This window comes from Mytilus galloprovincialis, chromosome 14 (genome assembly GCF_965363235.1).
Source record: "Mytilus galloprovincialis chromosome 14, xbMytGall1.hap1.1, whole genome shotgun sequence".
Lineage (NCBI taxonomy): Eukaryota > Metazoa > Mollusca > Bivalvia > Mytilida > Mytilidae > Mytilus > Mytilus galloprovincialis.
The window spans coordinates 7410563-7424941 of NC_134851.1; the positions used below are offsets into that span (position 1 = coordinate 7410563).

The following is a 14379-nucleotide window of genomic DNA, read 5'->3' on the forward strand; positions in this document are numbered from 1 at the left end:
TTTGATTCGAGGATTACTGATGAGTCTTTTGTAGACGAAACGCGCGTCTAGCGTATACATAACATTTGAATCCATGTATCTATGATGAGTTTAATTGTTGATATAAATCAATGATAAAAGTTTTATCAAATTCTAACAAGAATTTTACACATGAGAGCGCTAACAATGCAATCTTCATGAAATCTATATTCCCACAAAGGACATAACTCTTTTACAATAAAATGATCGGCACTTATTTTCGCACTCGACATAACATTGGTGATATAAATATATTATATACATTTTATGAAAATCTATCAGATACCGATACTTTGTCAATCACCATCAAATAAACTATAGGAAAAACAAGAAGGAAGCAAAACCGCAAGAGGGAGAAGTTAATAATGCAAAGATTGACAAACTATTAGAAATTACCACAACTCTATTGATTAAGGTGGTATGGGAGTCTAAAATAAAAATGATAGAAATTGTTCATACTTTTCCAAAACGTATTTTCTATTGATACATGTTTAAAAATATTATAAAAATAATAGGTCACCGCTGAGTTTTTATTATATAAACCTGTTTAGTGACAAGACTATGTGAAAGAGTAACGAAAATTATTACATTGGTTGCAATGAATAACATTGATTTCCCAGTTAAATAAAAACCGATAATTTCACATGTGAAATAAACATGGTTGTTTCACTCTCTGACGTCATACAACAATAGGCGTTGTCAAGACGTCAATAATGTCGGATCAAAACAAATTGTCAATGCGTAGGAAAAAGATATAGTTCCTTACATTTTCTACATTAATTTCATAAAAAAAAGGCATTTGCCAATGTAATAAAAAGAATAACTAAACGCCGTATTTGAATATCAAAAATAAGACAACTTGTGACCGAACGCCGCTATGGATTAAACTCGTGCTGCGCACTCGTTTAATCCATGCGTCGTTCGGTCACGCGTTGTCTTATTTTTTTTATATTCAAATACGGCGATTAGTTATACTATAAATAACAGAGGGACAGTCAAAATCATAAATTGAAAATAACCTGACAAAACCAGGGCTTAAATGAAAAGAACAAACAGACAAACAATAGTACAAACGACACAACATAAAAAAACTAAAGAATAAACAACACGAACTCCACCAAAAACTAGGGGTGATATCAGTTGGTGCTCTGGAAGGGTAAGCAGATCCTGCTCCACATGTGGCACCCGTCGTGTTGCTTATGATATAACAAATACGGTAAATGATGTTTATGATAATGATGTTAATACGGTATAATTCGGTAAGTCAAATTTATAAAAGGGAAGGGGATCCCAGTTACGAACTAAGGAAAATATCCGATATCATTTGAGAAACGGTAATTCCATAACGGTCAACCAACTCGTGATTGCGTCTTTAAAATGTACGAAGAGATTCTTATTTTATAGCTTCCTTGTGAGCAACAACACTCTATCAAGAAAATCATGATAGGAAATGCAAGCACGAGAATATCGTATCAATTGGGAGATATATACACCGTATGCAGGTGCTGCTGGAATATTGCTACTTAGAAATGGAAAATTCACAATTGGAAAGCTGACATCATCTCTTTTGTTGTAAAGTTTTGTTTTCAACCAGTAAATGTATTATAGTTATACATTGAAAAGTCAGTTCCTCTGATCAATGGACATTATGTAACTGTTTGTATTTTTCTTGGTCTCTTTTGATTTCATATATTTTTTTGTGAATTTTTTTTTAGTTTTAGATTTTAGACAAACTTCATATTCGTCAAATGACAGAGACCGTATCAATGACAAACCAATTGATGACTCAGGCGGTTCTGAAGCAAAGTCAAGTCTCACTGGTGAGATGCATATACATACTGTTACTGAACCTGGAGTTATCAGAAAACTGAAAAATATGTTCGGGGTTTCAAAACAAGTCAAAGAAGTCAAAGTGTCAATCTCAAAAGAAAAGCTTTTAGAAATGTCTTCTAAAGTTGGGAAAAAGCAGTTGCACAACAAAAAGATAGCACCAATAATTATCTGGGATTTTGGAGGGCAAGATGTTTTCTATTCAACTCATCAAACATTTCTGACATACAGAGCTATTTATATGGTAGTATTGGATGGAAGTAGAAAACTAGATGATCCCTGTCCGTATGAAAAGTATCTTCCAGGAAAGGGTCAACATAAAACAGCAAGAGGTATTTATATATATTTATTTTTGTATAAACATTGTCATGAAGTAGTTTTTAAGATTAAAACACCAAATTTCAATATAGTTTTTCATAAATATATAAACTAACACTTGACATTTTTAACAACTTCAGAATTTATATCATTATTGGAGAATTTGGATTTGGAATGAAAAGTGTTTTTTCCTGTTTATTCTTACAGATTATCTACTATTCTGGATCAACACCATTGTTACATACTGCAAGGGAAGTAATCAGGGATTTCCTAAAATTATGGTGGTTTTAACGCACAAAGATCAGGTTAAAGCTGTAAGTATGTTACAGTGCTTTAGTTGTTTACCGTCAATTGGAATGGTGGGAGGTTTTGACTTTGATTCATATTGTTGTAACATAAACAAATAAAAAAAGAGAGAAGAATACTTGCTTTGCTATTGTCATTAATCTATAGCTTATTGTTAATGCAAAAGTCTAACGTTAACACATAGTTGAAAAACAAATAAGCCAAATATAATCGTAAGTTATATTCTAAACTAATAGTTGGTTGTTTTATCTCTGACGAGCATAAAACGAAAATGTTTCATTTCATATTTAGGTTTCATAGTGCATACATTTTCTTGTACATACCAATTTGCATTTCTACTAATAATGAAGGGAAGGACATAAAACAACAACAAATTACCAACAGGGTATCAATTTCTTCAATTATTTTGTTTTGATAAGATAACAACAAGTGTTATAATTTCATATTTCTTTCTTTGAGTAGGGACTTTTTTAAATTTTCCTAGTAGTTCAGTATTATTGTGATTTTACTTTTTCCCAATATACATGATATATTATACAACATGATCTGGCTTGAATAAATAAAATAACACCATACTAGCGCTACATCTATATGAGGCATTGTGTGATTACAACTATGCGTTTCTTTATATACCGATAATTAATAATTGTATTAAAAGGAAGTTGTGGTCAAAATATCAAGTGTAACGTAACAAAGTTCTATTGTGGTTTTTGTTTTAGCATGATGTTGAAGAAAGACGACATGAAATATTTGCAGAAATCTCCAAGATGTTTCAACAAACCCCATTAGAGCAGCATTTGGTGATTGAGGATCAGATATTTGTCAACGCTAAAGACGAAAATGACACAGAGATGGGGAAGATAAAGGAAGTTATCATGAGCGAATCAGAGAGACAACCAACATGGGGTGAACTACTTCCAAAATGCTTTATCCCTTTAGAGTTAGAATTTGCATCGCTAATCAGACGCAACATTACCTTGATAACTCTAGAGCATCTAAACAAAATAAACGCATTGCAGCCTATAAGACCGTTGTCAAAAGATGAGTTGAAGGTTTTTCTGAAATTTCAACATTCCATTGGCAAGTTACTGTACTTTGATGAACCTAAGTTGGACGACCGTATTATTTTGTCTCCAACCCTTCTCATTGATGCCTTTAAATCAATTGTCACAGACAGGCGCTTTTGTAAAGGAGACAGAAACAGAGAAGAAATATGGGATGCAATGGGGATGAAAGGGGTGGTATTAAAACAAGCAATAGACGAAGTTTGGAAGAAAAAGAAATATGCAAAATTCAACAAAGACAAAGATTATCTGTTAACTGTTATGACCCATCTGGACATATTGGTAGAACCAAAGAGATACGATACTAGCCGAATGCGTATGCCTGCAGACTTTTACTATGTTGCAAGTATGGTACGATGTAGTGATGATTCCGGATACCTCCATTCAGCCGACATCACACAACGAAATATTGCCATTGCTTTTCAATCCACATCGTTGATGATACCTCCTGCATTATCTTTCCGATTTATAAGTTACTGCTTATCTGTCTGGTCGGTGAAGAGATACAGAGAGACCAATAGGGAAATGCTGTTCCACAGGTCAGGAGTGTTCACAATTGATCCTTCCTTGGATATGTACATTCTGTGCGAAGATGACAAGATTTCTGTCCGACTTGTTCATGCCAGAACAAACGCACTCATAATGAGGGATCTTGCTTCCAGTATCAATGAATGTTTAACATCTGCCTTGGAAAAAATAAGTCAGTTGTATATCAGAACAAGTAGCGACCAGAGTCATACCAGTGATGCATCCTTTGTGACCAATGCATGTTGTAACTCACCAGATAAGACATGCATCTTACCATTCGAAAACCTTACATATTTAGACAAAATCTGGAAATGTCCTACTCATGGCATAGAGCACAATATACATTTGATCAAAACGTGGATACCAGGAAAGGTAGGTATCGTACCAAAAAATTATAAAGACGGCAAAGAATACAAAACTATTGATTGGTTATATTAGTAGCTATATTATACAACTAAAATGAATCAAGTCCCCAAAGAATCAAAATGAAAATAAAACACGTTAAAACAAGCCAGTATGTAATGAGGATAACAGTCTTGTATGATTCAAACATATATAATTATGTCTGCATTCATTTATCTTTTACCCCAGCATATTCAGTTATGTATATATTCCTTCAGTTATGTATATATTCCTTCAGCTATGTATATTTTCCTTCAGTTATTGATATATTTCCCCGCTTATGCGTTTAAATAAAAGCCTGTTATATGAATCCTTCTGTGATATACAAATAATTTTTTTTTATTATTTTTTGGTATTCCAGAATGTGATACTTTTTTTTCTATTTCTATTAGGAAGAAGACAGATGTGACCCAGGATGTCCAGGTATTGTATTCTAATTTTACAATACACAGTTCTGCTCTTTTTATTTTAATTTTAATTTTTCATACGTGTTTTTTAGATTTGTAATGCTTTAACTTATATTTTGCTTAATGTTATTTTGAATATAATATAAATCGACAATGCCTTATTTCTTTCTTCAAACGTATGAAGTTGAATATGCAAATATAATTGATGGACCTGACAAGAAAGTCGGTATGCACTTGCATTTTGAACAGATATATCATGTTAAGGAGGGGTATTTGCGAAAAATACCAGTCGAGAGAATGTTAAATTTCACGAGCCGTAAGTCGAGGGAAATTCATTCTCAAGACTGGTATTTTTCGCAAATACCCCTCAATAACATGATATATCTGTTTAATTACACCGAATGTTTTTGTACTAAAACGCATTGATGATCGTGACGTCACAAGCGTCCAGTCGGATAGAGTATTTTTTGGCAAATACCACGGCAACGAGGGTAAAAAAGGCATATCCTTTTAGCAAATACCCCGGCGGCGTTAAAAATGAACGATATTCATTTGATAACAGTAAATTGGTGAAAAATACACTGGCTATTAACCAATCAAAACCCCGGATTCTTACATAAGGTGTAATTATGATTAAACATTAATCTTTAATGAAAAAATCAACCCTTTTGTTTTGAGGTAACACAATAGCAAATATGTGTTAGAAATTATGTTCTACATTTCCATTTTAGTTGGACAATGGACTTGGAATTCTTTAATATTGCCCAGTTCAACAACGCATGTTGTTCTAAGAATTAATCATACATTTAATTCAATTTAAGAAGAACAGTATGAATGTTATATATTTTTTTAAACCAATGTTAGAAAAGATAATAAAAAATATAAACCAAAGTGCAGATACAACACTTTAACTTTAGTTTTCTTTTACAATGTAGAGATGGAACGGTATTGTTCACCAAAAAAATGTTTATTCAGATAAGTGCTATACAATATGATAATGACTATAAATACTAATAATAATAATACAAGAATCATGAAATTCAGACATCCCGTAGCACATATGTTTAGGGGGATTATAAGCATTATCGTAAATATAAAACTATGCTCATTGCCATCAAGAATCGACATGAAACCAACTTCTTGATATCGCAGAACGTATACAATAATAAATTTTCAGTGATAGTAAAGTTATTTTCAATTGGCATGTGTAATGCAATGTACTAAGTGTGTTGATTGCCTACTCTAAAATAGAAATGATACTTATATCCAAAAATACAAATGTTTTATATAGAGGAAAGAATCGGATTGTATCCAAACTTAGTAAATATCAACTGACAAAACTGCCGTATTAAGTTTTATTCGTGCTTCAGACATTTAATTAGCTCGTAGTTGTAGATCAAGGTTAACGAGTTATAGTGTATGTAAATGCTTATATACTTGATAATATCATTTGACACTGAAATCATGCTTTTCTCATTAATTACAATTGCACATGCATTACATATTTGCTTTAACAGTCTACCTTATTGATATTACATGTGTCAAATTTCTAGGTCACTTTTTCTTAACTGCGGCTGCTTAAAACATTTGATAGTTGAACATTTGAACAAAGAAGAGAATCATTATTAATTTGCAATATTTGTCTTCCAACTATCGATTTAAACTACCGCAATAGCTATATGTTCGTTGGCAACATAGTTAACATAATTTTTAATATAAATCAATGTAGCATTGATTTTTTGTCCTTTCTTTATTGCAACTAAAATAGCTCTTGGGTTCTGAATAAAACAGTGAACTGTGAATTCGTTTTTCTCAAGTGAACGAATCATCAGTGAGCACCCTGAATCATCAACTAATTAAGTGCTCAGCATACCGAAAAATCAATAGATTTGAGGAAAACTTAAGTTAGCTTATATTTTACATCGGCTGGGTCAGTGTTCAACATGTCGCGCACAGAGAGGTATTTGAATTTAACACAGGGTTATTCGAATTATGCCTCGAGTGTTAAACGTCTCTTTGTCATTAAATTCAATTGTTCCATTTTTTTGTTTGATGAACATGAATACTTAAGTATCTCTTATTTTTTCTTGAACATACATTTAAAGATCAAGTTTACAGTTATTTGAAGTCACCTTACTGCAAGTAGTGTCGGTCGTCATAGATGTTTGCTTTTTTTTTTGGTTTAAATTATTATGTTTGATAAGTAGTTTAAAAAATTGAAAATTTAAATGCAAGCAAATATTAAAGAACATTTGGTGGCCTACGTTTGTTTTTCTGATCTTTGGTCGGATCTCTTTGAACATTTCCGTTTTCAATTTTATCATTATTTTGTCGGTAACAACATCTTTAGAAATCTTAGTCCAGTTACCAGTATTACAAATAGTTGATTATGTACATGAAACAAGAAGCAAATTAATTGTTACGTAATTTAAAAATACCACTCACTTATTTACTTGATAAAATTAGGATGCCATGGTGTTGTTAATTGACATCTTTAGTGTGAAAAATGTAGAATACTTAAAAACAATGTAAACCAAACTATTCAGACATATAGTTCTCTCTTTTTTTTTAGCCTCATAGTGCAATATTTCTTTTTACATGAGCATGAGAATCAAACAAAATATTTAAACACCAATAGACCAGACCGCCCACTTAAATGTTCGTGGTGCATCGCCATATGTTATTTTGGACCAGTGGTACAATAAAAGGAATATATGGATTAAAATTAAGAAAAGTTTGCCCATATAACCCGAAAAACAGACACACAAAAATTAGATTCCGATATTTTAGTTTAATAAGATAAGTAAACATGATCAATAACTTTTCCTACATTAAATAATTGCAGATGGATTGTTGAAGAGTTTAATCTCAAAAACATGCAATAAGTGTCTGCTGAATGAAACGTTGTAGTAAACTGTATTCAAACCAAGACAAATCACGACCTTACACGAATAAGTTTTGTACTGAAGTTGTATTTTAAGACTTGTTATGTCTGTGCTAATTATTATACAGACATTATATGCTGAAAGATAGATCTAACTGTAATTAGGTTTATTATTACGCTGAGTTTGGCAACATCATTACTTTTACGAAGGAAGGTCACGATCCGATTTTAACCTATTACGTTTTAAAAAAGCTGAACTATATTTCAGTATTCAAACATGTATGAAGCCCGTCTGGGTTATAATTATCGCAATCCTCTTCAAAAGTTATATTTGCTTGTATTCCTATCTCGTAAGTTTAGACTTTTTTTATTTTTATGTTTGCATTTGATATCTGCAATCTCTTTATAACAGTTACAAATGAGGAGTTTTTGAAAGAGTTACCAACAGATCTACACTTACGTCGATTGTCTTTATTGTACAGCAGTATTGACGTCAGAGATCTGGTAATACATTTAGGATTGTCGACAACAGACGTCGATAACACAGTTAATGCAGGGGATCCAAAGATATGGAATTTTGAAGTTATTCGACAATGCAGAGATAGCCATGCGGTGACATTTAAAGAAATCAAAAGAGGAATAGCAGCAGCTGGAAAGGGAAACATCCATGCACTTTGCAAGGTTAATATGTAACATTAACAGAACCCTGTTCCTTCAATCGAATATCATCTGTAGTTCTTCAATTCACCATTTCCAGGTTCAATCCAATGTTTTCTACATACATAAATACCTGTTCCAAGTAAAACACATGACAGTTGTTGTACAATCGTTTGTTGTGCTTGTGATTTTGCCAATTGAAAAGGGAGTTTCCGTTTAGAATTTTTCGCGGATTTACTTTAAATGGCGATTATTAAAAAAAAACAAAAAGAAACATTGCAATAAATTATGCGCTTCCAACAGGGTAGCATTTAAAAATACTAATATCGTCTCATATTTGTTTTAATTAAAGGTTGACACGTGAACGTTCAAAGACAATAATGAAAACCCAAATCTAAATTTCAGTCAATTTAAAACCAAATTAGATATTGGACAATGTATTTAAAATCAGTCATTATTTTTTGGTAAATGCAAATTACCAGACGGAATATTCTGTTTCCTTAAAACCTCAAGGCATCTTCATTTCAAAATAACGTTCAGACACCGACAATAAAATCACGCTTAAATTGATGTTCAGATGTGATAAAACACAATCTATTTAATGACGGTCATGTGATCATGTCTCACTTATAAATATATAAATGTAGTAAACAGTCCATCAATGTCATTATGTAATACTATCGACAGTAGTTTACTTATTTGTTTATCTATTAGCAAATTTATAAGAGATAAGTTACGGTAACATACAACATCTTAAACAATAGAACAGTTTATGATTATGTAAAAATGACAGTTGCACCAAACATTATGCAATCAAATTTAAATGCAAATGTAGTTTTTGTTCTTATAGAATCGTAACAAACAGTTGATGTGTTTATGCATCATATATAATGTCTTTTGTTTTAAATATTTGTATTCTCATATTTTACAGCTTGTGAAAGGTGATTTTATTGGTTATGGTAAGTTCTATGAATCAAACTATATAGTTATTTTTTTAAAATTAATAATCATAATTGTGGTTGATTAATATAAACTTGAAACAATCCCTTTCAGAGTTTCTCGATTGTCATATCATGAAATGTTGCCTATTACCGGTTTTCTCATTCCAGCACGACAGTAACCACAAGTGAAACTGTTCCTATCTATATGTCGTGTACAAGTTGCAATTTTGTACAGGTTATAATATGTACACAAATATTGTATATGTTATAACCTGTACAATGCCAAAATACAAGTTATAACATGTACAAAATACTGCTTAAAAATGGTTTTAACCTGTACAAAATTTGAAAATTGTAATAAAGCAGAATATACATGCAAGATTGAAATTTGTTAAATAATGAAGGACAATAATCAAAAGCAAAAGAAGAAAATTGACAAATGGCTACTAACGTTTCACCCTGAAAAATGTAAATACATCAAAATATGTAAGAAATCAAATAACATTGACCACTCAACAAATCACAGTCTACTAAACCATACAATAGCAAAGGTTAAAGAGCGAAAAATTTAATAAGGCCATGCAACTCCATTTTTGAAGTTCGCAAAAGAACTTTTAAATACTTGGGTACTGAGACATTCACAGAACTCATTTGGACTATGCTAGTTCAGTATGGTCTCCATACAAGAAAACCAATATTGATAAAATAAAAGGAGTCCACAGAAGGGTAAAAAATCAACTACCAGGTCTCAAAGACACAAGTTATCCAGAGAGACTTAAAAAAACTAGTAGACTTACCTACATTATCATATAGGAGAATATAAGGGGATATGATTGAAACCTTCAAAACATTGTGTATGATATGTGTACTATGATCTACAATGCTGTTAGGCGAGTTATATTTATATTTGTTTTTATAATTAAATTATTTAAACTTGTTAGTTTTATTATATGTATATGCGGTCCTTTTAAAAATAATAATGTTATAAGTCTTGAAAAGGACGGCATAAACATATAATAAAACTATCAAGTTGACATACAGTAGGAAAACAAGTTGCCGTACTGTAAATATGTGAACAGTAGCACAATGGGACGGGGGACGATTGACCTCGAAAAATTCTGGTACGAAATCACCGTTTTGGAGTATAACAAAAAAAATTGTATTTATTTGCTACGTATTGGTTTAAAAAAATTAAGCTTTATATATCAGTAAATCGATTCAGAAGCAATACCCTCACCAAACCGCTAGAAATGACCTATATTAAAGAAATTCTAGACTTGTTTATTTATTATTTCTTTCCACTTCGTTAGTACCAAATTCCTGGTGGCGATGATAAACAGTGGTCATGGCCAAACTTGCTTCATTAGCCATGTTAACATCACTTAAATTAATTCAAGTACTATTGTTTCTGTTTCTAACCCTATGGTTTGTTCATTCTTGTTGGCTGAATCATAACCATTCAATTCAACATCAGTTTTGGTATTTGTGCCAGTAATAATATCAGTCTCTCACATTGTTTTGTCAGTTTTAGTGTCGGTAAAGTTCTCAGACTGTTTCGGTAAAAGGGTCTTAACTATCTGTATTATTGAATACAGAACTTGCTTCAAATATAGCTTTATTGACTATAGGTTTATTGACTAAATGTGTATTTCAAAAGCCTTTTTTTTTAAAGTATTTTAGGTAATTATTAAAACTATTCAACTGGTCATTAACTGTATCAAAAAGGTATCAAACTAACATAAATGGACAATAACAAAAAAATGATGAAAATATTATTAAGGTTAATGTAATAATAGAAACATATTTTTCATTTTCAAATTTTGTACAAGTTAAAACCATTTTTAAGCAATATTTTGTACATGTTATAACATGTATGAGGTACTTTTGTACATGTTATAACTTGTATATTTGCATTGTACAAATTATAACATGTACAAAATTGCAACTGTATCATCTCAGATCACACTTGGTGCCTACAGTGGTTTGTGTCCTTAATCTTCAATGTTGACCAATGGCCTATTTTGTGGCTTGTTGATAGTCTAAAACTTTATTGTGTTATATCCTAAATTTACAAATGTTATCACCTTATCTATTCCTTCGTCTGTGTATTGTTAAATCAAATGGAGATATAGTTTGCGACAACTCTCCATAGGACATCAAAAAGATACAGAAACATCTATGGCAAGAAAAAGAGAACAGCAAAATAAATCTTTGTCAAATGTTGACTTTAAAAAAAAATGATTGAATATAGATACATTGTGTAAGATGTAAATACATGATTACACTATTTTCAGTCTACATACAGTTAAAAAGATCACTGTTCTTACCAAAGTGCTAGGATATATCTTTGTTCATCATATCTTACGTATTGTTTGACATATAAACCATACAAAACATATGGAAATTAAAGTCTGAAATTATGACTAATCCAGTAGTTTTTTTTATCATTGAACATTACAGACAGGGAGCCGGAGAAGTGGGATGTAGTACCTACAGAGGAACACATTGACAGATTAGTTCCATTGGTTGGAAACAAATCTCTCCCATTCCTGATCGAACTTGGCATGGATTTCCATACCTGGGAGCGGATAAGCCACAAACAAAATGAACGAGATTTGGTACGACTGAACAAAGATATTTTAGAAGAATGGAGTAACAAGTTTTGTCGGATGCACAGTCTTAAACCAACCTTGAGGACAATTGCTCAGTCATTTAGTAACATTGGAAAAAATGTTAAAATTGTGGAAAATGCGTTACTAGATTTGTTTTGACTCATTTTGTACTTCCACTGTTACATCTCTATGTTTTTACATAAGAGCTGATATTGAATTATTTGTGGAATAACCATATTCAATTTGAGATATTGAAATTATAACAGTTTAGTTGAACACACACTTGCCAACATTATATATACATAGTTTTAATTGACTTTTATACTAATATAATAACATGATGAACATCGTGTATTTTAACTGAATTATGGTGTTGATATTGTAAAATACAAGTTGGTTATGGTTCTTGTTCAGGTCTTTTTCTTACATGCTTTTTTTTTACCTTTAAGAAAACAACTTTCCTAAACTGATGATATAGGAGATTTTGCTTTTCAAAGCAATTTAAAAAGCAATTTATCTAATAAATGTCAATATAGTTCTGTATGTGTGTATATTGAACAATCTTAATAATGTACATTGAATAAATATGGTTTTTTTTTCTAAAGTTGATAATGCACTGTTTTATCTATTAGTAGTTATTTTTGTTTGAAAGTAACCTTATTTCAAAGAGTTTAAAGCATTTCGACTTACCTCAAAATAGTACCAATCTATTGTGTGATCTATAGAAAAATGTATAAATCGAAATTCAATGCAGAGACAAAATCAAAAATTAATGTTTCAAATATTTAATTTAATTGTATAATGATTGATGCATTCGTCTATCTTTAAGTAATTATGATTTCAACATGTTCAAAACCCATGTACCTGTCTTAATTATAAGCATTCTAACAAAATTTTATCCTGTTTATATGTATTAACAGTGCGGTATATATTTGTGTAAAATTGAAAATACCAGAAGAAATGTTTTGTACCGTCATCACATCAAGGCATTTTCATCTCAAAACATTACGGATTAACACCGACAATGCAATCCCACTTAATAATAAATACTTCTTATTTAACTACCAGTAACTGTGAGTTCTCTAATATATTTACTTGTGTATTGATTGTTGGTTTTATATTATTTTATTGTTTGTATATATACCGTACCATGGCTGATTTCGCTAGCTGTTTTTCTACTTTGTATAGTTTTTAAATAAATTCAGTCATTTTCAACTGATTGGTATATGTTTTTATTTTATTATGTAAACCACTGTCTCCGGTTAGGAGGACGGTAACGAGCTCATACGAATGTCGAATCCCGCAATATTCTGTATTTGGCCGTCCGGAGCATGTAGGACAGTGGCGGTCGTTCTTTGATTATAATTATCTTTTGGGCTTTTTATGGAGGAGGAGGGGGTTGAAGCACATTAATGTTCTATTAGGTTCTGAATTTTTAATATTTAGACCTCAAACATCACATAAAAAAATAACTTATCCATATATGCATAGGGTGCAGTACAATTTGAACCGTTAAAGTTATCATCTAAAAACAAAACTCGTATCTAATAGACTTCATTGTCAGCCTCGCATCTCTGAGTAGGATGTTCCGACCCAAAGAGAAACATATACCAGTCCTCATCTGTTCTGTTATGACTTTTTATATCCTTGATTTGTTTTTTATTTCTGTTGATTTTCTTTTTTTAACAAATATACAATTATTCATACATGAGGACTTTTACTATATGCACATATTGTCAAAGTACTTTTACTATAGTCATGTATTGTCATAGTTGTAAAATTTACGAATGGATGATTTCAACTTCGCTATTCAGAACTATTGGTTTAATAGCTTCCTTGCGAGCTGTAACCCTCTTTCAGGGATATCATAATAGGAAATACAAGCACTGGTATATCGTATCAGCTGGGAGATATATTCCCCGTATGCAGGTGCTGCTATAATTTTGCTACTTAGAAATGGAAAGTTCACAATTGGAAAGCTGAAATCATCTCTTTGTCGTAAAGTTTTGTTTTCAACCGATCCTCATAGTCAATTTCTAGATGTAAGTCAAGATATGAGGCCGACTTAACTGTATTTGTAGTATCCTGTATCTCTAATTTGATAATTTCCCAGGACAATACCAAATATAAACCTTAAATGAACATAATAGTTCATTGCAGACAAAAAGTTTCATATTTGTACGATTGAATCTAAAGATATTCAGCAACCGAAATAGTCAAAAGTTAAACAACGTAAAAAAAAAAGAATTCAAAGAAAAAATCAAAACGGAAACTCCGTTTTCAAAAAGATTGAGCAAGTAACAAAACTTAAAAAATGCAGAGAAGGTGTGCTTCTTTGTTAAATATTTGTTTGTTTTTAGATTGCGACACAGTGACGACGGGGGTACCTATATTTTGATAAATTTACCTAGT

The 14379-nt window shown here is 31.3% G+C and overlaps 1 protein-coding gene across 1 annotated transcript; it reads left to right on the forward strand.

Annotated features, from left to right (window-relative positions):
• Window positions 1-1727: 1727 nt before the first annotated feature.
• On the forward strand, window positions 1728-12720 carry LOC143058528 (uncharacterized). The gene is made up of 7 exons (XM_076232033.1): window positions 1728-2180; window positions 2374-2480; window positions 3192-4436; window positions 4859-4889; window positions 8170-8438; window positions 9346-9373; window positions 11816-12720. Exons 1-7 carry the CDS (start codon window positions 1844-1846, stop codon window positions 12124-12126), a joined length of 2328 nt encoding a protein of 775 aa, XP_076088148.1. The 5' UTR covers window positions 1728-1843; the 3' UTR covers window positions 12127-12720.
• The last annotated feature ends 1659 nt before the right edge of the window (window positions 12721-14379 follow it).

Excerpts from the sequence above, each read along its gene's own strand:
- LOC143058528 (XM_076232033.1), top strand. The coding sequence starts at position 1,844 with ATGCATATACATACTGTTACTGAACCTGGAGTTATCAGAAAACTGAAA. Across the intron at positions 2,481-3,191 it reads ACAAAGATCAGGTTAAAGCT|CATGATGTTGAAGAAAGACG; the intron begins GTAAGTATGTTA and ends TTTTTGTTTTAG. Across the intron at positions 8,439-9,345 it reads ACATCCATGCACTTTGCAAG|CTTGTGAAAGGTGATTTTAT; the intron begins GTTAATATGTAA and ends CATATTTTACAG.